This window comes from Aspergillus pseudonomiae (genome assembly GCF_009193645.1).
Source record: "Aspergillus pseudonomiae strain CBS 119388 unplaced genomic scaffold BDV37scaffold_14, whole genome shotgun sequence".
Classification (NCBI taxonomy): domain Eukaryota; kingdom Fungi; phylum Ascomycota; class Eurotiomycetes; order Eurotiales; family Aspergillaceae; genus Aspergillus; species Aspergillus pseudonomiae.
Genome location: NW_022476006.1, coordinates 65,654 through 93,561, shown reverse-complemented (window position 1 = coordinate 93,561; position 27,908 = coordinate 65,654). Strand labels below are relative to the sequence as shown.

The 27,908-nt window shown below is 48.9% G+C and overlaps 10 protein-coding genes across 10 annotated transcripts; 5 read left to right on the top strand and 5 right to left on the bottom strand.

Annotated features, from left to right (window-relative positions):
* On the top strand, window positions 1-1,667 carry BDV37DRAFT_45972 (RibD family protein). The gene is made up of 2 exons (XM_032090700.1): window positions 1-56; window positions 107-1,667. Exon 2 carries the CDS (start codon window positions 725-727, stop codon window positions 1,544-1,546), a length of 822 nt encoding a protein of 273 aa, XP_031944142.1. The 5' UTR covers window positions 1-56; window positions 107-724; the 3' UTR covers window positions 1,547-1,667.
* A 121-nt stretch (window positions 1,668-1,788) lies between these two features.
* On the bottom strand, window positions 1,789-5,562 carry BDV37DRAFT_269565 (putative pectate lyase; the record flags this gene model as incomplete). Its single annotated transcript, XM_032084385.1, has 11 exons — window positions 1,789-2,386; window positions 2,436-2,528; window positions 2,599-3,036; window positions 3,146-3,347; window positions 3,441-3,540; window positions 4,040-4,043; window positions 4,195-4,647; window positions 4,696-4,755; window positions 4,804-4,987; window positions 5,034-5,215; window positions 5,267-5,562. The coding sequence occupies 11 exons, from the start codon at window positions 5,560-5,562 to the stop codon at window positions 1,789-1,791; spliced, it is 2,610 nt and encodes an 869-aa protein (XP_031944141.1).
* A 1,670-nt stretch (window positions 5,563-7,232) lies between these two features.
* On the bottom strand, window positions 7,233-8,488 carry BDV37DRAFT_291539 (Zn(II)2Cys6 transcription factor domain-containing protein; the record flags this gene model as incomplete). The annotated part of the gene is made up of 1 exon (XM_032088968.1): window positions 7,233-8,488. The coding sequence occupies exon 1, from the start codon at window positions 8,397-8,399 to the stop codon at window positions 7,233-7,235; it is 1,167 nt and encodes a 388-aa protein (XP_031944140.1). The 5' UTR covers window positions 8,400-8,488.
* Window positions 8,489-9,019: 531 nt separating this feature from the next.
* On the top strand, window positions 9,020-10,178 carry BDV37DRAFT_291537 (RTA1 domain-containing protein; the record flags this gene model as incomplete). The annotated part of the gene is made up of 3 exons (XM_032088967.1): window positions 9,020-9,359; window positions 9,425-9,673; window positions 9,730-10,178. Exons 1-3 carry the CDS (start codon window positions 9,191-9,193, stop codon window positions 10,176-10,178), a joined length of 867 nt encoding a protein of 288 aa, XP_031944139.1. The 5' UTR covers window positions 9,020-9,190.
* A 959-nt stretch (window positions 10,179-11,137) lies between these two features.
* Window positions 11,138-11,768, bottom strand: BDV37DRAFT_280430 (ricin B lectin domain-containing protein; the record flags this gene model as incomplete). Its single annotated transcript, XM_032086567.1, has 4 exons — window positions 11,138-11,282; window positions 11,355-11,454; window positions 11,514-11,611; window positions 11,671-11,768. The coding sequence occupies 4 exons, from the start codon at window positions 11,766-11,768 to the stop codon at window positions 11,138-11,140; spliced, it is 441 nt and encodes a 146-aa protein (XP_031944138.1).
* A 1,443-nt stretch (window positions 11,769-13,211) lies between these two features.
* BDV37DRAFT_291535 (transcription factor domain-containing protein) lies at window positions 13,212-16,219 on the bottom strand (the record flags this gene model as incomplete). The annotated part of the gene is made up of 12 exons (XM_032088966.1): window positions 13,212-13,338; window positions 13,408-13,851; window positions 13,904-14,059; window positions 14,116-14,343; window positions 14,402-14,534; window positions 14,587-14,795; window positions 14,858-15,327; window positions 15,360-15,422; window positions 15,453-15,515; window positions 15,604-15,856; window positions 15,985-16,067; window positions 16,142-16,219. 12 exons carry the CDS (start codon window positions 16,217-16,219, stop codon window positions 13,212-13,214), a joined length of 2,307 nt encoding a protein of 768 aa, XP_031944137.1.
* Window positions 16,220-17,186: 967 nt separating this feature from the next.
* BDV37DRAFT_242063 (carboxylesterase/lipase family protein) lies at window positions 17,187-19,213 on the top strand. Its single transcript, XM_032081260.1, has 2 exons — window positions 17,187-17,782; window positions 17,842-19,213. Exons 1-2 carry the CDS (start codon window positions 17,220-17,222, stop codon window positions 18,881-18,883), a joined length of 1,605 nt encoding a protein of 534 aa, XP_031944136.1. The 5' UTR covers window positions 17,187-17,219; the 3' UTR covers window positions 18,884-19,213.
* A 379-nt stretch (window positions 19,214-19,592) lies between these two features.
* Window positions 19,593-21,203, bottom strand: BDV37DRAFT_269560 (HAD-like protein; the record flags this gene model as incomplete). Its single annotated transcript, XM_032084384.1, has 6 exons — window positions 19,593-20,117; window positions 20,177-20,322; window positions 20,375-20,424; window positions 20,472-20,631; window positions 20,673-20,843; window positions 20,897-21,203. The coding sequence occupies 6 exons, from the start codon at window positions 21,201-21,203 to the stop codon at window positions 19,593-19,595; spliced, it is 1,359 nt and encodes a 452-aa protein (XP_031944135.1).
* Window positions 21,204-22,647: 1,444 nt separating this feature from the next.
* On the top strand, window positions 22,648-24,195 carry BDV37DRAFT_280426 (uncharacterized protein; the record flags this gene model as incomplete). Its single annotated transcript, XM_032086566.1, has 2 exons — window positions 22,648-22,822; window positions 22,880-24,195. The coding sequence occupies 2 exons, from the start codon at window positions 22,648-22,650 to the stop codon at window positions 24,193-24,195; spliced, it is 1,491 nt and encodes a 496-aa protein (XP_031944134.1).
* Window positions 24,196-26,567: 2,372 nt separating this feature from the next.
* BDV37DRAFT_242061 (uncharacterized protein) lies at window positions 26,568-27,165 on the top strand. The gene is made up of 4 exons (XM_032081259.1): window positions 26,568-26,717; window positions 26,805-26,903; window positions 26,957-27,007; window positions 27,070-27,165. Exons 1-4 carry the CDS (start codon window positions 26,580-26,582, stop codon window positions 27,076-27,078), a joined length of 297 nt encoding a protein of 98 aa, XP_031944133.1. The 5' UTR covers window positions 26,568-26,579; the 3' UTR covers window positions 27,079-27,165.
* The last annotated feature ends 743 nt before the right edge of the window (window positions 27,166-27,908 follow it).

The window sequence follows — 27,908 nt, the reverse complement described above, 5'->3', positions numbered from 1 at the left end:
TTCCATTTGATTGACTTTGAAAGACCTGTAACTGAATCGTTGGCCAGGTAAGAACAGTAAGTTACCATTCCAATTCTTGCATTGATCTACTAACCTGCGATACCAGGGGATGGCCCTTACAGAGCCTACAACTCGATAGGGACTATATAGTCCAGCAAACCGACAACCGTACTGCCTTGCCTCTTACATGGCGTGGTCTTTCACCTCTACCGAGACGACTACGGCTCATGTTGAACTAAGCGACATGCGGCGGAAAGATGACATGACAAACTGAGGAATGGAAACAAGACATAAACTGTGACGGTGGACTTCGGCCAAGGGAATGTGGAAACGAGCTGATGGATTGGTCGGAACATGCATGTAAATAGCTTGCAATGCCCTCAGAGATCTACCTCGGCAGACGTCAGTGCCTACAATCTATCGGGAAGGGCGATGACTCAGGTCTGGCTGGTGCAATAACTTTGAGAGCCATACTATCCAAGTATGATCCTCAAAAGAGACAATCCAACACCTCTTCTACCCACCACAACCTAATCAACAGTAATGAGTATGTAGTTCCGATATGCCTCCACATCCATTACGCAGTCCTATTGGCCAGAACCTATGAAGAAAGGGACCCACTCAGATCTCCAATTTAATCTTATCAAACTCCCGCAAAACAACAAAAATCCCCCTCACCACCAACCCACGAACCCCAATCACCCAAAGAAAGAAACAAAAAGAGATGTCCCGAGAAGCCCTCACCTTCCCCCCCTCCAACCGCACATTCTTAGAACCTCATCTCCCCCCTAACAATGACACCAAACCCTCCAACCCCACCCTCCCCTTCACAACCCTGACCTTCGCAACCTCCCTAGACAGCTCTCTAGCCCTGGCCCCAGGGACCCGGACCACTCTCTCCGGCCCACAATCCAAGGCCATGACGCACTATCTGCGCTCCCGACACGACGCTATCCTAATCGGCGTCGGGACAGCGGTCGCCGATAACCCGGGGCTAAACTGCCGGATCGAGGGTGTCGGGGGCTACGGCGGGGAGGGATTACTCGGTCAACCGAGACCGATTATCATTGATCCCCGTGCGCGATGGGATTTCACTGACAAGTCGAAGATCCTGGAACTGGTGAAGGAGGGCAAAGGGCGCGCCCCGTTTATTGTCACTTCTGCTGGTACGGTCCCAGCTGCTGAGAAGAGGGCGTTGTTGGAGAGCTACGGAGGGAAGTTCATTCCTCTTGAGCTCTTTGTTGATGAGCATGGGGAGAAGGAGTTGGATTGGACTGCGGTCCTGGAGTGTTTGAGGAGTGAAGGGTTAAAGAGTGTCATGGTTGAGGGGGGTGGGATGGTTATTAATTCGCTGCTTGAACCGCGGTGGGCGCATCTTGTTGATTCAGTTATTGTTACGATTGCGCCCACTTGGCTGGGACAGGGTGGTGTTGTGGTCTCGCCGAGACGTAGGGTTGAGGGGGGTCAGCCGGTGCCGGCAGCCAGGCTGAAGGATGTTAGGTGGTATCCTTTTGGGGAGGATGTGGTGCTTTGTGGGAGAGTTTAGAGGGGGCTTCTTGGATGCTGTTGTGTTAGGGCATGGCCTCTGCCGAGGATGGTATATGTTCTATGCACGATAGCAGTGAGGATGAGTGCCGGCATTCGACGCTGGACATGCTGCAATCGAAATGCGGGAAGAGACAAAACGGAGTACATACTTCGAGAGTCAGTTTGTGTTTCGATTTATACCACGATATGCCAGTCCAATAAACATGTACCGAATTATAATGTCTATGCAGCGATGACCTTTCAGTTCCACGCATACTCCCTCCCCGGATGACCCTCACGCAGCCTCGACCCAAGTCCATCCTGAAAGTAATTCTCTCTGGCCGACCCACCCTTCACCTCATAATCATCCCAAATAACGCCTCTCCTCAACTCCGGAAACAAATACTCAATCATATCCTCAAACGTGCCCGGAGAAACCGCATAGGAGAAATTAAACCCATCCACACCGGCCACATCGACCCACCTCTGCAGAATATCTGCAACCGTACTGGGAGACCCAATAGCCCGAGGATGGGCTCCACCGAGCGCCAATTCCTGCAAAACGCGACGTTTCGTCCACTTCAGCCCGTTAGAGTTGGGAACAGTTTTCGACCAACTCGAGATCAAAGACTGGATTCCGCCAACAGCAGTGAAAGAGAAGTCTTCGTCGTCGTCGAACTTGGATAGATCGTTGCTGGTCCAGCCGCCGAAGAGCGTTGCCACACCTTCGAGATCAGATTGGGCCAGATACTCTTCGTATTTGGCTTGGGCCTTCTCGTCAGTCTCGTCGACGATCACGAGGATACCGGCGATGAACTTGATGCTGTCTGGTGGGCGGCCTACTTCCGCTAGTTGCTTTCTGTGACTCGTTAGCTTGTTTCCTGGTGAACGGGGGTAAGGCATCGTACCGCATATCATCCACCACGGCCTTGGTCTTCTCCGGCTCCAGACCAGGTAGGAACATCACCTCGGAATGCTTAGCAGCGAATCGCTTACCAGCGCTAAGTAGGTCCAAACATGTCAGCCCTTACCTGAGCCCTACAGCAGAAGCAAGCGGGAAATGAAACTCACGACGAAGCGCCCGCCTGGAAAAGCAACGGCGTCCTCTGCCTCGAAGCCGGCAACTGGCTCGCAGCGGTACTCTTGAAATACTTTCCATAATGCTCAATAGCACGCACCTGGTTAGGATCACTGTAAACCCCGGTCTTGGGGTCCTTGACCACAGCCCCATCGCGCCATGTCCCTTCCCACAGCTTGTATGTAAGCTCCATATACTCGTCTGCTCGCGCATATCGTTCGTCGTGAGGGATCTGCTCGTCCATCCCGTATGCCTTCGCTGCACTGTCCAGAAACGAGGTGACGATGTTCCACCCCACCCGGCCGCGCGTGAGATGGTCTAATGTGGAGAATTTGCGAGCCAGTGCGTATGGCGAGGTTTCGTAGGTTGTGGATGCGGTTATGCCGAAGGAGAGGGATGTGGTTACGGAGGCCATTGCTGAGATTAGGAGGCTATTGTTGGGGTTAGTGGTGGGTTCATTTTGTAAGGTCCAATTTCCGTGTTTAGGTTTTCTCATTGTTATTCTTTCCTTTTTTCCTAGAAAGAAGGTGGAGTGCTTACAATGGATCCCCGATAGGGAATTGCGCCCCCGATAACAACGCAGGTTCGCGATTCCCTGGACCTTTATACACATCGTAGATCCCAAGATGGTCGGCCAGAAACAGGCCGTGGAATTTGCCTTTCTCTAAAACTTTCGCTAACTCAATCCAATACGACAGATCGAGAAAATCACCGGCGCGGTCTTTTGGATGCTTCCATAGCCCTAATAGGGACATTTAGTCAACGCGCAGCAAGAAACCAAGTGTTGAACAATGCGGGGTAAATCAGATATGTTCAACATATGGAGAGATCGTACCAGGTGATAAATGCCCTGGCGAAAACATGGCAAAGGCATTGAGGATCCATGGTTTCGTTTCTGAGGTTTGGGTCATGTTGGATTGAACAATTGGGCAGGTCTGCGACGGAAAACGTGATTGAGGGGAAGGGGGAAATATTTAGTGAGGGGCAATAATGTACCTTCTTATACATTGGGATTGAATGTCGGACTTCTGTCCGTCGCTTGTTTTCGGAGTGGGCGGTGATTGTGTTATTGTGCTGCGTGCTCACGCCATCGCGAGCCCATCATTCGATGTCGGGAAGGTATTGGTTTCTTGGTGGACGGACCCCGCATGCTGTATGATAATCTTGTGGAATTTAATATACTGTTTGTGACTACGCAAGGGGATTGATAAATGGTATAGACTCGTAGAGCTTTGCTCTTAGACTTCCTGCATGATAAACCCATACATGTCACGATGAGGCGTGAACTGTAGCGGCTGGTAGTGGAGCTTGCCATGTCAGGTACCTTTTTACCAACCACTAGCATGCGGTCAATCAGGGTCCTCTAAACGATCCAACTGAGCCTTCTGTCCGTATATCTTGCTGGTCAATCCTGATACAAGGATAATTTCCCACCAAGCTGTGACCAGGATGGATGTGGACATACTACGGGTAAGACATTTCCGTGCGCACTTTGTTCCAGGGAAGAATGAATAGCAAATTATAAATACATACAAATTGATGAACCAAACAAGCGAACGCTACACGACTATATCTACCACTATATCTACCAAGCCGTGGTAGCACCAATTTCCTCCCCAGACTTCGGCAACAAGAAGTCGCTAGGATCAATCGTTCCATCTGCATTGCGCGCTCCTTGCACCAAGGTCGCATCAACAGAGACAAAGCTACTGTTATCCCAGGTTTCGCTACCATCCCATGAGTTGCCTGTGGAAACCTGCTCCTCACTCAAGGAGGTCGGGCTCTCCCCATTCGCGGCCGCGATATTTTGGCTCAAGGTAGCAACAGCCGTGCCGAACTTGAAGCCCACCTTGGCATTGTTCCAGGCCGTGTTTCGGGTCAGGGTGAAGTCACCTGGTTGCGAGTTATCGGTGAAGCCGTCCTTGGAATTTCCGAAGGCGATACAGTTGGTGATAACGTGGTTGGCCGGCCCGATGTCAGCCTCGTCGCCGCCACCAAGTTTATAGCCATTTCCGTCGCCTTCGAATGGAGAGAAGTCCCATCTGCAAGTATTAGCGTAACTCTTATCGGACTGACAGGAGTAGTAGTACCTGTTGTATCCGTTGCCATACGAAATGGTGTCCTCAATCGTCACGGCTGACTTGAATTCCCTGCGACAGTTAGCAAATGAACCCCACAGACCAACAACGACTGCATACCAGAGGTCCAATCCGTCATCAACATTATTCCACAATCTTGCACCTCGAAGCACGTTACCCTCACCAGAGCCCTCCTTGCAGGCAAAACCGTCGGCGCTCTCTCCGTTCTTGCGCGGGTCCCGATTAAGGTACGAGTCGAGGTAGTAGACGCTGTTGTTAGACGACGCGCCTTCGAGCTGGAAGCCTATGTTGTATTAGCATAGGTCACAGATATCGTATACACTACCTACCGGTTTCATAGTTTTCCCTTGTAATAATACGCTCGTAGTGATTATTCGAAGAATCACGCGCATAGACCCCATACGGTCCATTGATCAATTCAAGATCATAGAACTCCCAGTACTCGGCATCTTGAATGTGCAGGACTCCACGGTCCTCATTCGCAAGCGATCCATCCAACTCCGCCGGAGTCCTATCCATCCTGATAAGTGACAGAAAACAACAGAGAACTGAAGAAACGCACCCTGGAAGTTCCTCCCCATCAATCGTGACCTTTTCTCCTTCATAAGCCCGCAGAACATAAGGCGCAGACGCCGTCCCACTCTTCGTGATTTGGATATTCGTCGTCGGCGAATACGTCCCCTCCCGAAGATAAATAGTTGACCCGGCCGTCGCTTTATCAACAGCCGATTGGATCGAGAGAAGCGGTGCCTCAATCGTTCCCGCAGCTGTATCTGACCCGGACGGGGAGACGTAGATATCGGCCGCTGCGCAGAGCGGCACCACAGCAGCAAATGCGTATACAAGATGGTACCTCATTTTGCTGGTGTTCCCGGTTTGCGACATCTTCAACAGGCGAAAATACTCGGTACATATAAAGGCGCGCCAAGACTTCCCTCATTGCTGGAAAATCAAACCGGCGCGGAGATTACTTGTCTAGCCAAGCCATGTCGATCGTTTCATTGCGGGAGTGGGCCTGTTCACCGGCGTTTCACGCTGAGGATGGAACAACTCGGCAGCGAGTTTGTAATCAGTTCGAGATGAAGATAAATTGCGCCAATCGCTTGGCCGTCTGGAGAATGACTCGTTTCGGGACCTGGCGGATCGTCTTGTGGAGGCGAGGGGAATTTACTCCAGCCTTTCATTTTCATCCGTTTCGCTGATAGGCCTTGTCTTGAGGTTGGGGTCATTTTGTTGTCATTTCAGCTGTGCAGATTGCTGGGCGCATGATGAGTGTAGCGAGCAGGTCGTCGTTAGCTTTACCTTCTATCGCAGTTGGTATCCCTATTGGAAATACACATATATTCAGCAGATACATCACTGACAGCCATGTGTCCTTCTCCTGCCAAAGTCGATCCATTCCCCCTGCTACGTGGACCATGTCCTCTACTGAAGGGGGTCCATGCCACGTGGTAACTAAGCCCTAACAAAACCGTCCCGGGCATCATAGTTTAGAATTCAAGTTACTGCAAGCATATGCCTTGTCTGGATGTGCCGGACTAGAATGAAATGGACGATTGCATGTCGGTCCTGCATGCAGTCTGTGTTTCAAGCAGCGCCTTAAACCCTTGCTCCGAAGACGTATGCAGGATGTAAAGTTTTGATCATTGTCTTCTGACTAAACAATATGCTGTGTAACAGGCGACGCATGAATCGCATGTCAGGCACAGTGGCCCGTGCGATATCGGATGTCTTCAAGGTAAACTTTCGGTTGGATTGATCTGAGTCTTCTCTTCCGTAGTTGAACTTTCAAGCTAGGCAAAGTGTTTGAATTGGTTAGCAACATTTACCTTTAGGCGGTAGATAAAGACGATTTGCCGTATAAGATCGTCGAAATGTTTAGACAACCCCCAGAAGTTCACGTGTGAGTTACTTGAGTTTGTTGTTGATAGGCCTGCCTCTGGTTTGGCACCTTACTGGAAGTATCCATAGATATTATAGGTTTTCTCTCGCAAATTCTGGTTTCTTAGAATTGAAAAGCATCACCTGTAGGTAATGTCTGGTATATTTCTAACTTTTACATACGTAATCACTACTAACACAGAACCGTTGTGACCATCTTCCTTATTTTCCCTACATGTTTTGCGTTATCATAAGGGCATAAAAAGAAGAGCAGGGTTGGTGTGGCTTTATGTTACGGTCCCGTTCCGATATACAGGATAGGCTCGGCCCATCAACTGCACAGAGTTGTCCGAATACCCTGGCTCCTACATAGTACCCATTCAGTCAATTCTTAACAGCCTTTTTTTCCATTTCCTACTTATCCCTACCGAGTCGAGAGGCTATTTACTATAGTTGCAGTATGGAAGTAATATGCAGTGATATGAGATGGCTAAGAAGGCAACATGTATATCAACCACATCCAAATCAAAAGAGAACATGGATCTCAGTTTATGAAATCTAGAAAGACAACTTGCTCGCTAAAATCGGCAGAAGCACAAATTCCTATCTAGCACCAATTATAGAAGGCAAGGTCTGGTCCGATACACCTATAACCCCCCAGTCGAGCCATCTCGAACTGTTCTTTCCGCTCGATCTGCTCTAACCAACTCCAAACACCGTGCCATCTTCCACTCTCCCGCAGTACCCAAGTGTTTCAAGGCAAGATTGACTAAGAGTTCACCCCAGCCATCTAGCCACCACTCATCCTTTAACAACTCCAGCGCTACGCCATAGTGGCCAAGGATCACGAAAGCCGTTGGTTCTCCTTGCAGCAGAAGGTCCAGATAGTCCGCATCCACCAACACCGGCCATGCCATAAGCGCACCCGGGTCTTCAAGCGTAGTGCACCGCCTGAAGACATCACGTAAATTTTCAAGGGTCGAGGAAAGTGTGGGGCCCACCTTCCGGTCATTCATCAGATGGTTTGCATGTTGTTCGATGGTCTCTTGTAATCGAGCATACAGCTCGTGGGCATACTTCGTCGTAGCCGGTTGCCGTAAGTTGCGACCTGCATTGAGCAACTGGCGCATTTCACCTTGCTGGATCCAGGGACGGGCTTGGCCCACTATCGAGCCTGCTCCGCGCACCAATTTGAATACTTTGACCACGTCGGCTACTCCCAGCGTATCCAAGGAAGACGGCGGATGTTCCGCAGCATACGCGAAGATAACCACGAGACACGAAAAGGCAAACAGGGCATGACAATTTTCCGACATCACGTTACTGAGGAGCGGCGTACATAGCGATAGGGAGAGATCATTGTGTCTGATCGCCGCTTCTGTGTATTTCCGTCGATGCTCCGCCGGGCATTTGTGGCCGATATGCAACGCCGAGACAGCCAGAAGGCTGTGCATCAGGAACGGATACGACAGTGCCACATCCGGGACGGTGACACGAAACAGGTCTTGGATTGTGCTGCTATGCGCTAATGATGCGGCTGTGGTCGTGTGCCAATGGTGCAGGAGCTCGAGCTCCAGCAGTGGAATCGTTGGATTCGCTGCAGCGGAGCGCAACCCCGGACTGGGGCTGCTGGACTGCGGCGGATACTGCTGTGGTGGATTTAAGGGTAATGGTGCCTGGCTAAAAAAGCTACAACTGATTTGCTTTTTTCGACAGGAACCGCAACTAGGGCGAGCTTCGTCGCACTTGATTCGACGCTGTTTGCATTGAGCGCAACCATGATGTGACTTGGTATGAGACCGTCGCGAGGGCATGGCTCCTCTTTGCTCCAATAAGTTCTAGACGCTTTCCTTGTTAGGGTGACATGTCACTCGCTTAAAGAAAGGGTGTGCATCAGGTCTGTCTGAGATGGAAAGATTGGCTTCCAACCAATATGGCTTATCGGGGTCGGGATGTGGAGATTGGGGAGTATCGAATCTATCGATACTTCGTTGAAGGAGGCCATTCCTTGGCATTGGGCTTCGTAAACCATGCCTTCTCGGGTATGGTTTTCGGCAATGGGTATTTCTTCGCTTGCATTCTCCAGAGGCAATTGGTCCGCCACCGCTGAGATGGGTCCTCGAAAGTCTAAGCCCTGCTTGGCGATATTAGCCATTTGGATGCTTCATGTCCACAACGGGAACGAACGGCTGCTGCCTATGGTGAAGGGATTCTCCGTTCCTGACGTCCTTGATCCAAGAAAAGGCATTGGCTATTCTGACATGGCATAACCTAAAGTTAATTCTAGATGTGGGCGTTGTGAATCAATTCCCAGTCGACGATGCAACTACTTTCCAGCCGGCCCACTAAGATCCACAATTCGAATACGCATACGATGAACCATAACCCCTTTAAGCATCTCATACGTTCTTCTTTCTAAATCAGGTATAGTTTTCGAAGGTGCGTTTATAGTAATCTGGGAATTTTCTTTTTTGAATGCCCCAGAATATGTGGCAGGGACACTCGTCGACCGTTAAATATAAGGCCAGTCGTCCAGCTCGATGAATATCAGTCAAGTAGTCTACTAGCGATAGCGATTGGGTCACTTGAGGCAATATAGGGCAACATGACAGCACTGCAGCCTCGTGATGGCTTCAAATTATTCTACTATGATCCATCCCTTGCAGCAGCAGTAATTTTCATAATCTGCTTTCTGGCAACGACGATATTACATACGTATCAGCTTTTTCGAACGCGAACGTGGTTCTTCATACCGTTCCTATTAGGTGGTTACTGTATGCGCCAATCTAGACTCTCCCTCGACCCGAATGCTGCAGAATTGGGCTAATTTGAACTGCAGTTGAATGGATAGGATACGTCGCACGTGCCGTGGCCTGTAACCAAACGCCCAACTGGACACTCGGGCCGTACATCGTACAAGCCGTGCTGACACTGGTGGCACCAGCACTGTTCGCAGCGAGCATCTACATGGAGCTGGGCAGAATGATCGTCGTCCTTGGTGCAGAAAAGCACAGCATGATCCGCGTCAAATGGATGACCAAGATCTTCGTTGCGGGAGACGTCCTGTCATTCCTCATGCAATCCGCAGGTAAGACACACAATGACAACATGTACTTTAACCACTCAACTTACGCGCGGCTCCAGGAGCTGGACTAATGTGCGTGAAATCCAAAATCTCCGAGAATGGCCCGCACATTATCGTTGGCGGTCTTGTTGTCCAAATCATCTTCTTTGGCTTCTTCATGATCTCATCCGCGGTATTTCATATGCGTATTAACCGTGATCCCGTCGCGGATGGTGCGTCTGGCTTCAACTGGCGACGCCTCCTTTATGCCCTCTATGCTGCCAGCGCGCTGATTCTGATTCGTTCCGTCTTCCGTCTTATCGAGTACGCGCAGGGGAATGGAGGGTATCTGGTCGCGCATGAGTGGTTCATGTACGTGTTCGATGCGTTGTTGATGTTCGGGACGATGTTGATCTTCCATATGGAGCATCCCAGTGAGCTAAATGCCTGGTTGAGCGGCAGTGGCGTTGTCTGTAGGGGAATGATCCGTTTTGAGAGGATTGGAGGGAGTGGCATGATGATGTCCTAGGTTATCACTCAGCATATCTTGAAGCAATATATAATTAGATAATGTCACCCTGAACGAAAGCCATTCTTGTTCTTATGGTAGATACCCCGTAAGAAATTGGCGTAAGACAGCTGGTTTCGTCCGTAAATTGCTTTCTTCTTTGTTAGAACCTCGCAACTTGTCTTGTAAGATGTGGTGAAGCTCGACGACCCAGGCAGTTTTATCATTAACCCCATGGGATTAGGCCCAACAGAAGTGTTGTTCACAGTCCGGCAGCTGGGATGCTTCTCCAAGATATGGCGCACGGAGGCACAGAACCACGGCATCTTCGTTGGGTTGCTAGAGTGGGGCAAAGTTCGCGCCCATCGAGGATATGAATTCAACACCCTGAAGATAACTAGCTTCGTGCCGAGCTCTGCCTTCCTTGCTGAACTCAATATTCAAGACAGACTTATCGAGGCAATTAAGGAGAGCCGATCTCGATGTTTTTATATGATAACTGGGGTGGCGGAGGCAACTGGCGTAAGAGCCCATGTCTCGGACTGTCGGTTTAGGAGGTGTGGTCCCAGCATCAGGACCTTCTGTTTAAATTCTTTGTAGGGCGTCACTCTATGCACTACACTTGCCGGTCACTCTCCGAGCCAGGTCCAATTCGTGTCGAGTATAGCTTACACTGTCTGAGGTTGAAGGAAGGTTGGGTTACTGCGGAACCAGTGACGGCTTCATCTTTGGACAAGAAGACGCCTGTTTTTGATATTGGGTATGACTAGAGCACAAGTCGCACGGACTCAAGTAAGTGGAATAAGAGGTGTCGCGGGCATGATTTCGAACAATGTCAAGGAGATACAATACTCGATCCAAGGGACTGTTCCACGTGCCCCCAAACACACCCAAAACTTAAGATATTTAAGTTATCATATGCATCTCGGTCTCGACCAACATTTAACTTGTGCATCTGAGATTTCAGAAGGCTCCAAACCCTAAGAACGACTAAAGGATCTCAAAAAGAACTGCTGATTTTCAGTACCATCACGCTTCCTGGTGAAGGTGATGGCTGGAGTCCCATCATCGGTATCTTTCTGGGCGATATCGATCACCTTGTGTGGGAATGCAACACTGGTAATACTATTTTGAAACATTGAAATGAGTCCAAGCAGAGAGATTACCCTCAGAAGATAGTTATAACAGTCAACTTACAACCACGTTCCACTGTCATCATCCGCAGGTATAACGTTCCAGCGAGCTTCCTGATTATCAGGCGAAAGAGTATTAGCAGCAATTTGCTCCCCGTTATCGGCTGGAATTATATACATTAGCATAGCTGCTTATTTACTGGATAAGGGTATGCAGTCATACAGGCTGTCAGATAGGTACCACTCTGGGCATTGATGATCAGGTACTCGTCGCCAACAGAGGCGAAGTAAAACCTTTGATTGTCATTCACAACTAGTTTACTGTAGATACTATTAGTCGCTGCTCACGTAGGACGGCCCAATAGTACAGGGTGACATACCTGATCAGCAACCCACTGTCCTCTCCCAACTCAAGTGCCTTGTCCCTCACATGGCTGGGGACCACAACATAACTCCCAGGTCCGTCGAAGTCACTCATGATGACTACCACTTTCAGACAATATAAAAAATCAAATCTGGCTTTTTGTTGATGCTAAGCTGAGAGCATGAACCGAGCGGTGTGGAAAGGTGATTTGGGGGGATGGATAGCGGTCCTTTATACCGTAGCTTCGAAGAAGAATCATGGTTTCCCTCCCGAAAGGCATTGAAACTTATCTCTTCTGGGTCTAACTTGGAGGGTAAACTGAGTCCCGCGTGGAGCAAGTCTATTGGGCATCACTCGAAAGCTAATATTTGTTCCAGATATGATGTGTTCTTGCGCGATTTCTTTCCCGCGCGTGCAGATCCTATGATGGACCAAATCCCGCAAGTGACAGCCGCTGTTCGTTAATCCAATGGACTACTGTTTCTATATCTTACTAGCCAACAGGTGGAGCTCAAGAGCAACCCGTTCTGATTCCATATGATGTCTCCGTCGGAAACACCACCACAGAGCGTCACTCCCTTGGTTACTGAATCCCATTCTCTCTCACCACAGTAAACACATACATCGATCGCCGGGGAAGATACGTGGCTCCCTCGAATTCGAGCTGTGAATACGCCGATGTCTGTCCGTGCTGTATGCGGATGGGGGGCCATTGGGGTCGCTTGGCCAATAGGCCTTCCGCAATTTGATGCATCGCATGGCTAAGTTACCTTACCAGGTGGCTATGCTACTGGAAGATTGCCTTGCTTACTATGGCGGGGGTAGAAAAGATCGTATATCATTTCCTTTTGACAAACCTTATCAGCTGTATAGAATATATCTCCCTACTCGACGCAAGCCACAGCCCACACTGAACATAGTGGATCCCACCCAGACACCTTATTATCCATCTCAGCTACGCCCGCAATCGTTTCGAGCCAATCATCATGAAGTGATAACCCCTCCTCGAGAAGGGAAAGTCTTACTCACCGACATATTAATCTAGGTAGACAATGTTCAGCTTCCCTCTTTGCCGCCTACAACTACATACCCTGCTACTTTGAGCCAAGGCTAAACACCGGCTGCACTAGCGAAGCCTTCACCAGTCGACAGCAGTTGACAAAGGGAATGGTCTGTGCTCAAAACAATCGGTCCTACATCTAGTAATCATATTGCAATTTACTGGGTGTCAACCTGCAAAATGTGTCCCATTCAGAAGACAACGGAGTTTGATTTCCGATCGTGGGCTTTTACACGTGACTTGTAGCCCCCATAGAAGGTCTGAAAGCCCTTTAGGAAATCGTCCACGGAAGATTTTAAAAGTATACTAGACTATATGAGAAGCACTTCTATGTCGATGTTGGCTGCTGGATGTCGGCTAGGTCGCACCGGAGAGCAAGGTGTTCAATTCTCTATACTCATAGTCTGGTAAGGTACAATACTCCCTTTCGAAGAACAAAACCAAAGGGAAAGAGAAGAAAACGAAAACGAAAATGATGGTTTCATCTATGTTGCAAATCAAGGAGACATATCCCGCATGGCCTCCGTACACAGCCAATCCAACTCCACCATCATATCAGGATCAATGGGAAACCCACTTCCCGCCGGGTCAAACGCGCGAACATCCTCCTCGCCGATAGGTACGCTAGATTCACGTGGGCCAGGATCAGGGTCAGTCGATATACGAGGTTTCTTCGAAGTGGGAAAGCAAGACTGCGACCGACTTTGCGACTGAGACGCCGCCCGCTTCGCGGAATTATACGAACGGACCCGCGATTCCCATCGTCGCTGGAGACTGATCAGAAAGTTCTGTGCTCTCTTGGCACTCTCCCACGATATGCCGAATTCTTCCAGTGCCCGGAAGCAAACGCTAAGATAGGCTGATATCTCTTGATCTCCTTCAGGTTTGAGGCCTGCTATCGTCGCGAAGATTAGCATTAGGGCTGCGGAGCAGGTGATGGAGACAGCTTGCACGTTCATGCGACGGAAGGTGTATTGGGTTTCGTAGAGATGCAGGAGCTGCGAGATAGCGATTGCGGATTCAATGCACATCTTTCGGGCGTGGACATGGCCTGGACCTTGTGGCGGTTGAGGTTGGATATATCGCTTCGAAATCCACGGACGGTGGGCGTGGATGATGGTTTGGTGATATTGCATGCTGGATTGCAGGTCAGCATACGTAAATGAGAGCTTTAATTCTACTGGCTTACTGGAGAAGTATGATGTGAGGTAGAACAGGGCCGTCTGTATTGTCGAGATCGATTTGCAGAACTTCGGGAAGGTTGGCTTTCCATTTTAGGAGTCGGTCTGTTGTGTTCTCGTTCAAACCCTGGAGGATACGTTTTGAGACCCGGGAGCATCCATAACTAGACAGGTTAGGTTGACAAATTTAGAGACTCCACTCTTCATAGGTGTGGCTTACAGGACATGGCCCAGAGGAGTCATGATCTCACAAAGCTGAATCCGATGTTGGCTAAGAAGGTCTACAGGGTCTGGCACGGGAGCCGCAAGACAGGCAGGTGGTGGAGACGGAAGACCGTATGGCACCCATTTTCGGTCGTGCTCTCTCGTCTGATGGCGACCGGGCTTGTCGACAGTGACATCCTCCATATTGATACGGACTGGTCGGCCGAGGAAAAAGCCCCAGAGACTTGTTGACAAAGGGCGTCAGTAAGCACAACCAAGAGTTGAATAAGATGTCGACTTACTGGTCCACGGTGTAAGTTCCCCAAAACACGGTGCGGCGAAGCTCCGCCTCAGTTGCTTTAACTGACCCTTCAGTCACATAGTTGGCCGTGTCAATGTGTAATCCCAAGTCAAAGGCCAATCGCATGGCCATGCCTATGCCAGAATGTTAACCATGGACTTCACTAGCTGATGGTTGGATGCATACCGCTGTAGAGCCACCCTCTGGAATTTCTCTTGCATCCAACATCATGTGCGCTTAATACGACCATCGCCTGAATAGTTGCCAGAGTAGGTGAGTCCAGCTCAATCTCTAGCAGCGCCTTCGCTCGATCAGCGAAGAAGTCGGAAACCGATCTAGGATAGGTGATGAAGTCGGGGTGGTATCGCGGCTCGAATGCCGCTCCAAGGCAGCACCTTCGAAAGTTAGTCAGAAGTGACCCTGTCGTGTCGGTAGGATCCTGCTACGAAGTTCTTACATGGCGTTGGTTAGGGCCTCAGAGTAGTAAGGCGTTTCCTCTATGTTCGTGCGCCACTGTTGCCTCGCTGATTCGTACATCTCCCTATCGACCACTTGGAACAAGGGGTTATGCCAAGTAAAATAGAGGTTGAGAAGGTGCTCTTCGAACCCCGCGGGAATCTCTTTATTGACACCCAGGCGATCCAACACGTCAGGCCCGTCTTGTCGAACGGTACGATGGATAGTTAGATTGTCCGGAGTGGGCATCCTTAGCAGATTAAAGTGGGACGTCGGGCCGTAGTAGCGAACATGGCCATCGGACCCTATCTGCAGGCTCCCCATCCTGTCGGATAACTGGTTCACTAGCTCCTCTACACCTTCACTATCACTGAGATTGTCGTCTTTAGTAAAAGTATCGTGCTGGCATCTCGGCTCATTACTTAGTAGCTGTTGGATGGACAGCGGCAGTCGCGTCACATTAGGCTGCGGCTGTGCTATATTCTTTCGGGTCCCATTTCCACTGCCCGAGTCTTTGGTTTTTGATGGAGACTCGTTGATCTCGCATGGTACCCCCATTGGAGTTTCTGTGTTAATCTCAACAAAGGTGTCCTCACTGCAGTCTTGGAACAAGGAATCGTCTGACGCTGCTGGTAAAGAGGTGATGGTTTCGGAACGACCTGGACCTTCTGGAACGTCTTTGGTGAGTTCCGGGAATGACATCAAGAATAAGTTCGGATCTATAAGATCAGGGTTCAACTCCTCGACGAAGGGTTGCTCCCCTTCGCTGTCCGGTGGTTGGCCCTGATTAGCCTTCAGGTCTGGGGTGTTCCTGGGGCTATTCTCGGATCGTTTCAGAGCCGACTGCACATCTTCCATTCCACGCGTGTGCAGTAAATGCCGTAAAGCAGAGTCGTCCTCGTCAGGCATTTTCGGCGGTTGAAACCCCTGGTCATTGATGAATTGGCATAGTTGCCCCACTCGATTCACCAGAAGATCAACTGCAAGCCGTAGCGAAAGCCTAGAGGGGTCACATTTATGCATATTAGCGAACTAGCGAATAGCGAACGATTGATCGGGAATGAATGAGGCCAGTGTCCTTCCAATCTCACCCACAACAGGGAAGAAGTTGCTACTTAAGGTACGTACTTTCGCTTATCAACTCCCAGCTGGTAATGGCATGATTTACCTTTAATCTTGCAGTGTGAGCAAATGGGTTTGGTCCCGTCGCACTATTCTTGTGAGCCCCGACACTAACATGACTGACTGGATTTGCACCTGGAATCAGGTTTCCGGGCATACGAACCTTGATTTTACTCTCGCGACAGGCTAAGCAGGCCGTTGTAACATTTTTACGCTTGTGTGATTGCTTCGTGGGCGTCATATTGCAAGCTCCATAGGGTTTCAACTGGTTCACTGAAGCGTTTGAAGGTATGGAACGAAGAAGTTAAAAAAAGGTGAAGATGTTTGTTCTCGGGATTCTGTATCCGGGGCTCGGCAAGTTCCCCGCGGCCCGCTGCCGATTTCTCGCAATCAAATGAGATCATATCAGATCGACTCCGCAGCACTTTGGCTTGCAGGTGCAAGGTTAAATTTTACCATGACAATTATTATAATAGCATTTCAGTCCACGTTCCTTAAAGAGTTAGCGTTATATCTCCAGGGAGACTTCGTAAACACCGGTTACACGCGGTGATACCTTTGGGTCTTCGAATATTCTTTATTTTACATGAAAGGGCCATCGTCTGGCTTGGAGCTAAAATGGAGGACAGGTATGACAAAGGAAAGGGGGAAATGAACAAGAAAGTGGATATCCGAGAAAGCTGATAACCAAAGTAGGGAGGCTGCACTGCAATCCTTGGCTGAAATGCTATGGCACTACGGAGTACATGCATGTAGAATGAGATAGGGTTAACTACATACTAACTATTTCGTTTGACTACCAACGCATTTGCTCCACTTTAACTAGCTATTCCAGATTTGGTCGAATGTGCCGCTGAGATCCCAAATCGACTGAAGATCGCAAAGTTTGCCAAGTGCTTTAGGGCTGATCTCGTGGCGGAGCAATATCTCGTCTCGTATAGCTCACTAGACTAATCACACGGTGGAGGCTTCACATTGGTTAATCTAAGGCGCAGGGCTGAGCAGTACCTTGGCGTATTCCACGTTTATCTCCCCATGCGATCCTATTGGGAGCTTGAGGCCCGGTCTTAGGGTTGTGAGCTGGATCTTCAGCCTGATGGGGCGCCCTAAAAACGTCAGAATACAAACTTGTAGTCGGGCTTCAACCTGGTGCCTATAAAACTCCCCATGTAGAACTGGTTTTCAGTCATTGTAGTATGTATTTTACTTCTAGGCTTGACTTGATTCTAGAACAAAGTAACATGACTTTTCTTTTATTTTCCGGCTTAGCCGTCATAACTGCGAGCTTAGCCTCTCCTGTATCCCAACCTCTTCCCACAGCTATCATTGATTCCGGGGCGATTGTCGGAACAACCACATCTCTCCCTTCCTCCACCGCCGTCGTCAGAAAATACCTTGGAGTTCCGTTCGGTGCGCCACCCGTCCGCTTTAGCCCCCCAGAACCGGTTGAGCCCTGGTCGACGTTCTACAATGCGACAGAATGGGGGCCGTCCTGCATCCAGCAAATCGGTCAAAGCGGCAAGGAACTCTTTGGCATGCTAGACCTACCCCCGCCGGCGAACGGTGAAAGCGAAGACTGCCTGAACCTCAATGTGTTCACTCCCGAATCTGCGTCGGCAGGATCCAAGGCTGTTCTTGTCTGGTTCTATGGAGGATCGTACCTAAATGGTGCTACATCGGTCAATCTATATGACGGCACCAGTTTTGCTGCCAACCAGGATGTTGTGATAGTTACTGTCAATTACCGGACCAACTTCTTTGGTTTCCCTGGTGGAGATGTTCCCGCCACGGAGCGGAACCTTGGGTAAGCATCGATCATTCTACAGTGCATCGCAGGACACGAATATAACCAGATACATTTAGTTTCCTCGACCAACGTCTCGCCCTAGATTGGGTACAACGCAATATCGCCGGGCTAGGCGGTGATCCGTCCAAGGTGACCATATTCGGGGAGAGCGCGGGAGGTGGCAGTGTCGATGCTCTGATCACAGCTCCGCCAGACCCAGCTCCGTTCCATGCGGCGATTATGCAGTCCGGCCAAAGCTCCATCAGCATGCCGTTGGGCGGTGGCCCCGAGAAATACGCGGAGTCGTGGAAGAAGCTGGCAGAATTTGCGAACTGCCCTTTGGATAATGCTCTAGAATGTCTCCGAAAGGCCCCTGCTCTTGACCTCAGGCATTTCGCTGAGAACGCCAGCCTCTCTTTCGGCCCGGTTCCAGATGGCGGCGTTACCTTATCGGCCACACCTCGTCTTGATCGTCTCCACTCGTCAGAGGGCAATTCTTCCATCGCTCGAGTCCCCATTCTCATCGGGAACAATGCCGACGAACCGAAGCCTTACATCCGAGGCGTTAATGACACAAAGGCCTACCTCGAGACGCTTGGGCTCGACGAATATGTTGACATGATTTTGGCAGCGTATCCGTTAGGACAACCAGGGACCCACAACGAAAATGACCGACTCTCCCTGATCGCTACCGATCTGCTTATGACCTGTCCCTCTAAGGTCTTCGCCGAGGACAGTGCCAAAGTCGGTATTCCGTCGTATAGGTACTTTTTCAACGCCAGCTTCCCCAATAACGAGGCTTTCCCGGGGAGCGGGGCGTTCCATGCGGCGGAAATTGCTTTTGTGTTCGGTACTTATCCCAAGGAAAACGCCACCCAGTTTGAGCACGAAGTAAGCCAGGCTATGCAGAAGGCGTGGGCGGACTTTGCGAAGGATCCAAGCCACGGCCCTGGATGGGATCAGGACCCTATAATTGGGGTATTCGGTGATGGGGTGAAAGCTGGCATGAGTGACGAGGGAAAGAAACCGTTGACTGCAGTTGACTCTGCGACTATGGACAGAAGGTGCGAGCTTTACAGGCCGTTATATGATCAGCTGCTACTTTCTGGTTCTTCATAGTAAGACTGGAAACACCACTAATGCAGGAGATATGGCAAAGGGGGGCATATGACTTACATATATAAACTACGGGATACATCATACATCAGAGTGGCACGCATACCGGGCAAGCAAAATCTCGCAATACTAGATTGGAAGTGGTTATAGAGCTTAACAGCAATTTAGTCGGCACAGTGCCAGTGCATATAGTGCGGACTTCAACATATTGGGCGATTATGTCCGGTACAATGTGTATCGTGTAGTCTTTTCCCAAAATAGATCAACTAGCGGACGAAGTTCAACGCAACGTCAAATATGAAAAGCAATGTTGTCATTCGTGCACACACGAAATCTTGAATCGATTGTAAGCTTCATTAAAAAAAACCCTTTTATTGAGCGTATAACTCGGAAACTAGTTGATTCTGTTGCATCGGCTTATACAACAGCCTGGGTACAAAGGAACACGCCAGGTCTAAATCAAGTTGCTATAGGGAATATTATTTCGCTCTAGGTCTAGAGTACAGTAGTATAGCAAGATACCCGGGATAGTAAATTAAAAGGGAGCCTTAGCTTAAAAAGAAAAAATAAATCTCAACAACTTTTCGACCACCACATTGTCACCTTCCCCTGTCGCCGTGGTGTTCGCCAATTGCTGCTCCCTTCTCCACTTTGCGGCGTTGATGCCGTATATTAGAATGGCAAGCGAGATTGCCTAGATGGGTCACCTAAGTTAATTGTATTGGTTTAGCCAGGGTTGACAATGGCGGATCGCCTCAAGTGCAAGCGCAGTAGAAGTGCCTCTATTCCCCAATCGCAGGTTTTTCGATGCATACTGATACAAGGTTCCCATCTCCCACCCGCCATCTATTTCTTGCATGGACAAGAGCTGCTTGAGTCCTCGAACATCATGAATCCCAGTCTGGTGGCAAACAATTAGGCGCATCGCTAAACTTGCTGCGTCTGTCGGAATACCAACCCGCTCTTTTACCCGTTCAGTGAGAAGGGCCCGCATGCGTTTATAGACGACAGGAGAAGACCCCTTGAGACGCAGCAAGAGACGGGAAACGAAGAACAAAAATGTTTCAGGTTCAGGGTAGTAAGTGGTGCCGTGGATATAGGCGTGTCTTTGCAGAACCTGACCGACCCAACTGAGGGTCTCCGAGAGCTGATGGCCCCGCCCGTATTGATAGAAGAGACTCAAGACGTTGCAGCACACGACCGGATCAACTCGGTTCATGAATTCGGAGAAGAATGTCTAATGACACAACTGCATTAGTCTCCCTGACACGCATACATTTTTCAATGGCCTCTTACCTGAACGAGACGGTCAGGAGTTCGATACCGAAGCATCATATCCATAACAAGATTGGCTATGTGAGCAGGGCGCTGGAGGATGGTAATCCCCAGTGATGTCGTGTCCAGATCATCAGGGAAACTGGTTGGTGTGATAACAGGAGGGCCTATTATTATTAGCTTGAGGTTAGCGAGTGTCAGAGTGTGAGATGCACATACCAATAAAAAAATTCCATGTAGTGAGATGCGTTTCAAGATCTACCAAACTTCTTCTAGAGGTTAGCGTTCGGCACAGAGTATTTGGACTTTGACCTACCGGTCGCCAGTGAGCTCCAAGATGAGCAACTGCGCGAAATTTTCCTTCACGGTTATCCCAGTATGCGTAACCGAAGAAAAGTTCTGGGCGTTGTCCTTTAGAAACTTGGTACCTCTTGCAACAGGATCAACATCGAAGAGATTGAGGAGAAGACGGGAAACTGAGTTTTCCGAAGATAAAACACCTTGCAGTCCCATAGACATGCTGCAAGGATATTTTCAGTGTCATCATCTACCAAGATAACTTGCTTAGGCTTCAGATGTATGTGATCCAAAACGTGCCGATAGAACCTCAGCTCAGGCTTTTGCATGTTCATCTCGCTCGAAACAAAAACCCGTTCAAACAGGGACCAATCGATTCCAAGACCTTTGACTAACGCATAGTCCTCCCGAGATAGGTTGGTCATGGCATATAATTACACCTACTTCCAAACCGGCTCTTTATTGAAGCTAGAAATTCCAAAGCTGTCGCCTTCACTTGATATGTATTCCGTACCGCTGTGATAGATGCCTCAATCTCTTCCTGCGAGTGGCCAAAGTCGACTGCCAGCCGTGCAAAGTATTGCTCTTCGGTAAGGCGACCACATTGGTACTCCACAGTCGCTGAACAGAATAAGATAGACTGGAAGGTATTCAGCGGCAGTTGGATATTGTCCAACGAGGAAGTTAGGATAAAGTTCTTTAATTCGAGTAGAAGCCCTTTGTAGTACATCCGGCTGGCCATCCTGGTCATGTTGCCGATGTCGTGCTTACAGGACCATTCATAGACTTGACTCTTTTATAAATACATGAGCCACATCATATTTGGTATCAGGCACTCTCAGTCGGTGTGTCACATTTTGGCTAATCGTGTGGCGTCCTGCATTACTCCACATCGGCTTCTCCTTCGAGATCCTCGCTGAGATGGATCCTTCACACTATAACCATCTAACTCGTAGATAAAGGATCCTAACAGTCACTTCCAGATGGGTCACAGCACATTCTCGTTATCATCAGATTGTTAAAGATCCTCTCACAATACATGCCATCTAGTCAGGGCATGTGACAGTGATACGAAGGCCCCATATCAGAACCTTGTAGAATGCTAGATCAGGCGAGAAACCACGCGCTGAGAATCCCGTTTGCCACTTTCAGGCGACATCCAGTGGGTCCTGGACTATACCTAATTCCCCATGAGGTATGGTCTACATAAACTACTCCACTCGCTTTTGATGATTTGAGAAATTTGTATTACCGCGAATCCACTTCTTGGAGCTGAACAACCCCAATTTCAATACCCATCTCTTTATGTACGCTGCCTCCAACTCTAAACATTAGGTAGAATCCGAGACCGGGAAATGTGTGAGGCGTGTATGTCATGGAATGTATCCAGTTTTCGCCTTGAAATGTAACCCTTTTGTTATACTGTATAGTCGTTGCGCGGGTACATGTACCCGGGTAGGATACACCAATCCAGACATAATCACGCAATGTCAGTTTTTCCCTTTCGCATTTTGCAATAACTCTTTTCCATTCTAGTACAGATAAATTGAGTCGGGCCCTGGTGGCTGTTTAAGTCGGCATTTCCTAGCTAGCTTTGCATGATGGCCACCCAAGCGCTCTATATCGTCGGCGACCTCATTGGCACTGGAACATGATGCACTCGGAGGCTTTTCTATAGTCTGATGCAGCTATGAGAACAAACTAATGTAGTATTCCCATGTTCTTATTATTTTTTGTCACATGGTGTATTCAGTCACGCCTTAGTAACCTCTCCTTCCTGCTTCGCAAAAGAAGCTAGGAACATAGCTGCAATGGAAAGACAGCTTGCACCATATCCATTGTGTCTCCCCCGTTCATAGGACAAAACCATGTACCACTTCAGAGAAAGTAGCCATAAGGACCAATTGGCTGAGTCTCTTCAATATGTGGATATGGAAAGCATCCGATCGGGTCCATATACTACACCTAGCCGACTCGGGAACGTGTACCCGAGTGTGGAGATGGGGGCTGCCGAATCACTGAGAATGCTGAACTTGTTGTGCCTTTGCCGGAAACACATTGAAAGGCAAAAAGAGAAGGTCAGAAGGAAATTTCTCTCCTTTAAAAGCCTTCGCAGAGGTTCACTATCTACTTCAGAGTGGGACATACGTTGTTCACCCGGTTTTATACACTCTCTCGGACCAGTATCAACAAATATGACACTCACCTCCCGCAGCCGTTCACTGTTGAATAGCTGTTCTGCGCCCAATATATTGATTGAATTTACCAACCCTCGGGTGAGCTATACCACAGGGGAACTAATCGAAGGAACAGTGACAATAACTGTGAACGCTGAAACCAGGTATAGCGATGTCAATATCAGCTTAGAAGGTACGCATTCGTCGTGACTATCAGGTTTGAACATCGCACTGACCCTGAGGTGTGTAGGCTCATCGCGAGTGAACTTGTTACAACCCATAGCCACACAGCGAGAAACAGGTGTCTCTCATACATTTATAACGCTCTGCCAACCTGTTGCCGCAGCAAACTGCCCGGCTTCTCGTGTTTTCAGGCCAGGAAAAGCTTATCGATTTCCGTACACATTCATCATTCCCGACCGGTTACCTCTGAAATCGTGCAGCCATAGATCAACTCACACGGGTATCAAACAGGCACACACAAAGGCTCCTCCCACGCTGCATTTGAAGACCTTGTCGCAAAGCCTGTGTGAGATCTCCTATCTCATTCGTGTTACCGTGCGTTGTCAGAATTCAAACAACAATGAAAAGCCGTGCACACTGGCTAGTTGTACGAAACGCTTGCATCTCGTGCCTGCCCATGGCGAAGGTGATTCTTTCGATAGGCCTATGAAGCCGGACATGTATACGTCCAGTGTTGTGCAGGAACTTAAAGGTCAATGGAAAAGACAGACAATCGGTCGACTTGAAGCCGTGGCAGCTATACAGCAGCCAATCCAGGTTCCTTCGGGACGTTCTCCAATCGACACAGTGATTGCCCATGTCGGGGTGCAGCTTCGGTTCGAGCCTGTCAGGGACACACTGCCGCCCAGACTTACGAAAATACACCCTACCCTCAAACAGTCGACTCTGTTTAGTACACAACCACAGGAAGATTTTCCAAGCCTCGATAAGATACTCTGTGACCAAATGTCTCGAGGGGCACACATTCAAATCCGCTCTCTTCCATCAAAGACTATCTCATCCATCAGATGGACGAAGCATACGTTACCGCGTCATTTGGGGTCTTCCGGAATTGGTCAGTCTTCTCAGCCCAGCTCCATAAAGGACTTTACGCCCTCTCATACCTCCACCCCTGGATGCTTTTACACAGCATCGGCCATGGTTCCAATCACCCTACCGAGCAACAGCGACCTTGTGCCGACATTTCACTCATGCTTTCTCTCTCGTATCTACACTCTTGAACTTCGTCTTTCATACCATATGCCTGGAGCGCCTATCCTGCAACGAGCGGTCGCACTAGAGGTACCTATTAAGGTTGCCGGTGTGAGTATACTTGATAAGAGCAGCGATACACTCCCGAACTACAACTTGAGTACAGAAGATAAGCTCTCGCACATTGTTTCTCCGCCTATGTTATGCTCTCTCGAAGGCAAAACATGGGGTAGAAAGGATCCCAAGAGTGCTCCACGCGATTTAAGTTTTCTGCCATCTTCTGAGTGGCAAGAGGCATACGCACCGCCGAAATACGACGATGTTGTTGCACAATCAGCGAAGTGGCCATAACCACTTCTTGTCGATAGATGACTTCTAGCGAATAGCTTTTGTGTGAGCGGTTACAGAGGGTTTGAACCTGTGTTGGGAATCAACAGAGTGGATTTGAAAAATGAGGGACAGTCTCATGTGGGTATTTACTACTACACCACTCTGGGAAGAAATCTAGGCTGCCAGCTATTAAGGTCTTTGAAGGAACCGTAGAGGACGCTCTGGGAGAGAGACGGAAAGTAGCAGATCAGGGCAAGTTTGGAAAGCTTGTATTGAAACATCTTCTATTATAGTTCTAAGGAAGCGAGAATCAAGCCAATGTCACAGGCTCCAACTCGAATGCCTGCTACAGCTAAACTGGCGTCCTCAAACCGTTTAGCAAGTAGTAGCACGCTCTATTGAGTCATGGTTCTATGCAGATACTTTCTGGCCGACCCAAGAATCAAACGGCACAAGAGTACAAAGCTCGTGGAGTTACAAAGGCATGGTGAACTCTGCACTCTATACAATTCAAACTCAATGTCGAGGCCTAGTTGCAGGAGGCTCCGAGCTGCTCGATGAATCACAGAGGTCATTCCATTTCAAAGCAACGATTAGTAACTGTACCCAGTACCTTACGTTCCTATCTCTTTTTCAATCTAGCTTTTTGTACTACCAGCAAATGTGGGTTGTTCGGTCTGTTCGGGAGCAGATTAGTGAAAGAGACCCCTTGCGCCAAATCCTCATCTCCTCGCTCACCGCTGCAATACAAGACCATTATGAGGAATGCTAACAGGGCTCCGGAAATGGGTTGCGAACCATTCATTATAATTATGCTGCACATCCCTTACGTGAGCCATTGCTATCCCTAGTACGCGTATTCATGAGGCAGCCGGAGCAGACACATGACAGGTATCAGTTGGTCACGAACAGACGATTCATGATTCAAGCCTTAGTTGAACATTGTCTGCGGCATTTTTAACTTTATTATGCTGTCAGACCGCTTGTTTCGTGTTCAATATTATATGAAGCCTGAGATGCACTTGGTGACGATCCTATATGGGTATTACTCTTACAATCTGGATTGCTGGTACAGTTAAATCAGATAATGAAGAGGAATTGATCATACGTCCAATACCATGCCAGGGGCATGTAGTGTTTCGGACATTGAGCCACATTCTGATGTCGAATTTAAAATCCTGAATCATGATGGTCATGAAGTCGTCCCCAATAGTGTTGCTCTACGTGTACCAGTCCCAGGATTGAATTCATGACGTTAGATAGTACTCAGCTACAAAAGTCAATGAGTCTATGGGCTATGAATGAGTGAAACATTACAAAAGTGGCAGTATTTCAGTTCTGGCGAAATCATTTATCCCGCAGACATCCTGTCTCCGGCCATTAACAGCACAAAAGGGCTTTGCAGTTTTGGCCAAGAACTATTGGTTTCCCTTTCAGGGCGGTGTTGATACGCTCGCCCTTCAAATCCGTAAAATTGGCTTTAAGGGTAAGTGTTAATTGTTACGTTGACCCAGGGCTCGGATATGATAGTCTGCTGTCAGCCTCACTAAGAAAGCCCGATGATTCCGGGCTTCTCTCAGTTAGGGCCGTATGACAATCAATCCTGCGATGATGATGCAGCACGTGCCAATGTATCATGTGCCATAAGCAGAAGTCCGGCGTCTCAGCAACTGGTTTTCTTGCATTACTACTCCACGAGCCCGATGGTTAGCTTAGAGTCAAATGGTATAGTAAACTAGGAAGACATGCCACGTACGCAGGACGGCAGATGTCCTTCGGCATACAAGCCACATATAGATATGGAGCGAATAAGCAACAGTAAATCGCTCATGGAAGCCATCATGACATCGGAGAAGCTGTCTACCCAGCAATCGCGGTTTGTCCACTTATCAATCAGTTTCAGCCTCTTCGTATCCAACACTACCCCTCTCCATCGCGCAATCATCTTAGCCTCGATAGGGCTTGGTTGCAGAAATGCCGGTATTTGCACTCTCCAATCCCGAGCAGACACACACCCTTGGCAACACTAGTATCCACAGCCTCGCCTCGGCGGCGGCAATTGAAAACACCGTAGAGGACCATACAGGGCCGTTTAGATTGCAGGATTTCCTATACTGGCGTACTACGTCTGTGGCTGCGAAAAGTGAGGCCCAGTCGTATCGATTCGCCAACCACTCTGTCTCTCGCCCATATCTCTAGTTTCATAGCCTTAATATATCGATATCAATATCTCAATAGGACACGCTCAGTGATATGGAGGTTCTGTATAGTGAAACATATAAATCAAGCCGTATATTCCCTAGATATCAGTGTCAAAGTAGCTGCGACAGTATCAAGCTGAAAATCAATACGCCCCAAGGCTTTGCGTTCCGGGCTTTTCTTGAATCCTTTCCGCTTTGTCCACTATGAGTCCGTACAAAACCTCCGAGGGTTTCAATACCGCCCTAGGCGCCGGTTTGAACAGTACATGGTCTGGGGCGGATGCCATCCACGGCGTTGTTAATGCCGGGGTTAGGATGGAAGGTGCGGTTGCTGAGCACCAGGTATATCTCTCTATCCTAGTTATTCAACTCATAAATCAGTTTGACGGACAGTTATGCTCTATTAGAATCTCGCTGACGAGGATGCAGTGGACCAAAGCGAGAGTCAACGAACAGTTGCAGAGAGCCCAGTACCCGGACGGCAAACCTAGGGTCGATCACTCGGCGCAGTATCAGGCTGCAAACCCCGTATGTATTTGTTTTGCCGGACGTTCCCAAGCTAGGCTAATCTGATTTGATAGACGCTGAGCAACCTCGGGGACGATCGGCAACTTTATAATCGTGTTAATGGGGTATGTAGTCTATTTTCCTGCGATCTACTGCAAAGCCGTAGAAGCTCACAGTTTTCCGTTAGCAACGTTAGGGACATCACTGAGCCCAGGATGTGCAAGCATGTCTATTCTGGATAAGCTCGTAATCCGACCTTATGAAGGATGTTTGTGTTTTTTCCGTAGTACGATGGATATACTAGGATGACTGTCAGACCGCGCATAATGAACGACATTATTTGGTTATTATATCGTTACTTCAGTTGGCTGTAAGCTAGCGGTACAAAGTCCTATCGATGTAGAAATAACCACCCCTACGACCTCCTTTGTGGATTCTCGTAACACCGAGTTGTACTTCAGGGGTTACGACATTGTGCAGACTAAATAAACCTAGATAGTGCCTCTTTCTACAGCGATTATTTTTGCTTTTTGCTGAAGCTTGCGCATGAACGCCCTCAGATTAGGCTGCGCCCTTGCGGCACTAGCCGTCCCACTTGTAGAACCATTTTTAAACAAGCAGATAGGCGACGAGAGAGAGCCCAGGATTTGAAGAGGCCAGTGCGTACCCCGGCTGTCATACATGTAGGGGAGACATAGACCAAAGCGGCGCGCGGTAATACTGTCCATGAAATGAAAGGAGTGGTCATCGAACCGAAATAAGCTATGTCCTACCACTGGTCCTGGAACGCGTCTGACAAAGGAGCGGCAGCAAAGAGACCCATTGCAATACCTCTGTGCTTCGCGGAAAAAATATCCGCAATGACACCACGAGCTACAATGATACTGGGCTCGAGACAGTGAAGCATGACACAGAGATTATCCCGCAACGCGCGCCAGACTAGGAAGCACCACCTAGCATCCAGCGGGCGCGAATAGCGACGAAGACAACGCGTCCGCCTTTCCAAGGATACCGCCTAAACGCTCA

Coding starts and splice junctions, on each gene's coding strand:
- BDV37DRAFT_242063 (XM_032081260.1), top strand. CDS start 17,220: ATGACTTTTCTTTTATTTTCCGGCTTAGCCGTCATAACTGCGAGCTTA. Junction 17,783..17,841: donor GCCACGGAGCGGAACCTTGG/GTAAGCATCGAT, acceptor AGATACATTTAG/TTTCCTCGACCAACGTCTCG.
- BDV37DRAFT_242061 (XM_032081259.1), top strand. CDS start 26,580: ATGAGTCCGTACAAAACCTCCGAGGGTTTCAATACCGCCCTAGGCGCC. Junction 26,718..26,804: donor GTGCGGTTGCTGAGCACCAG/GTATATCTCTCT, acceptor ACGAGGATGCAG/TGGACCAAAGCGAGAGTCAA. Junction 26,904..26,956: donor AGTATCAGGCTGCAAACCCC/GTATGTATTTGT, acceptor CTGATTTGATAG/ACGCTGAGCAACCTCGGGGA.
- BDV37DRAFT_45972 (XM_032090700.1), top strand. CDS start 725: ATGTCCCGAGAAGCCCTCACCTTCCCCCCCTCCAACCGCACATTCTTA.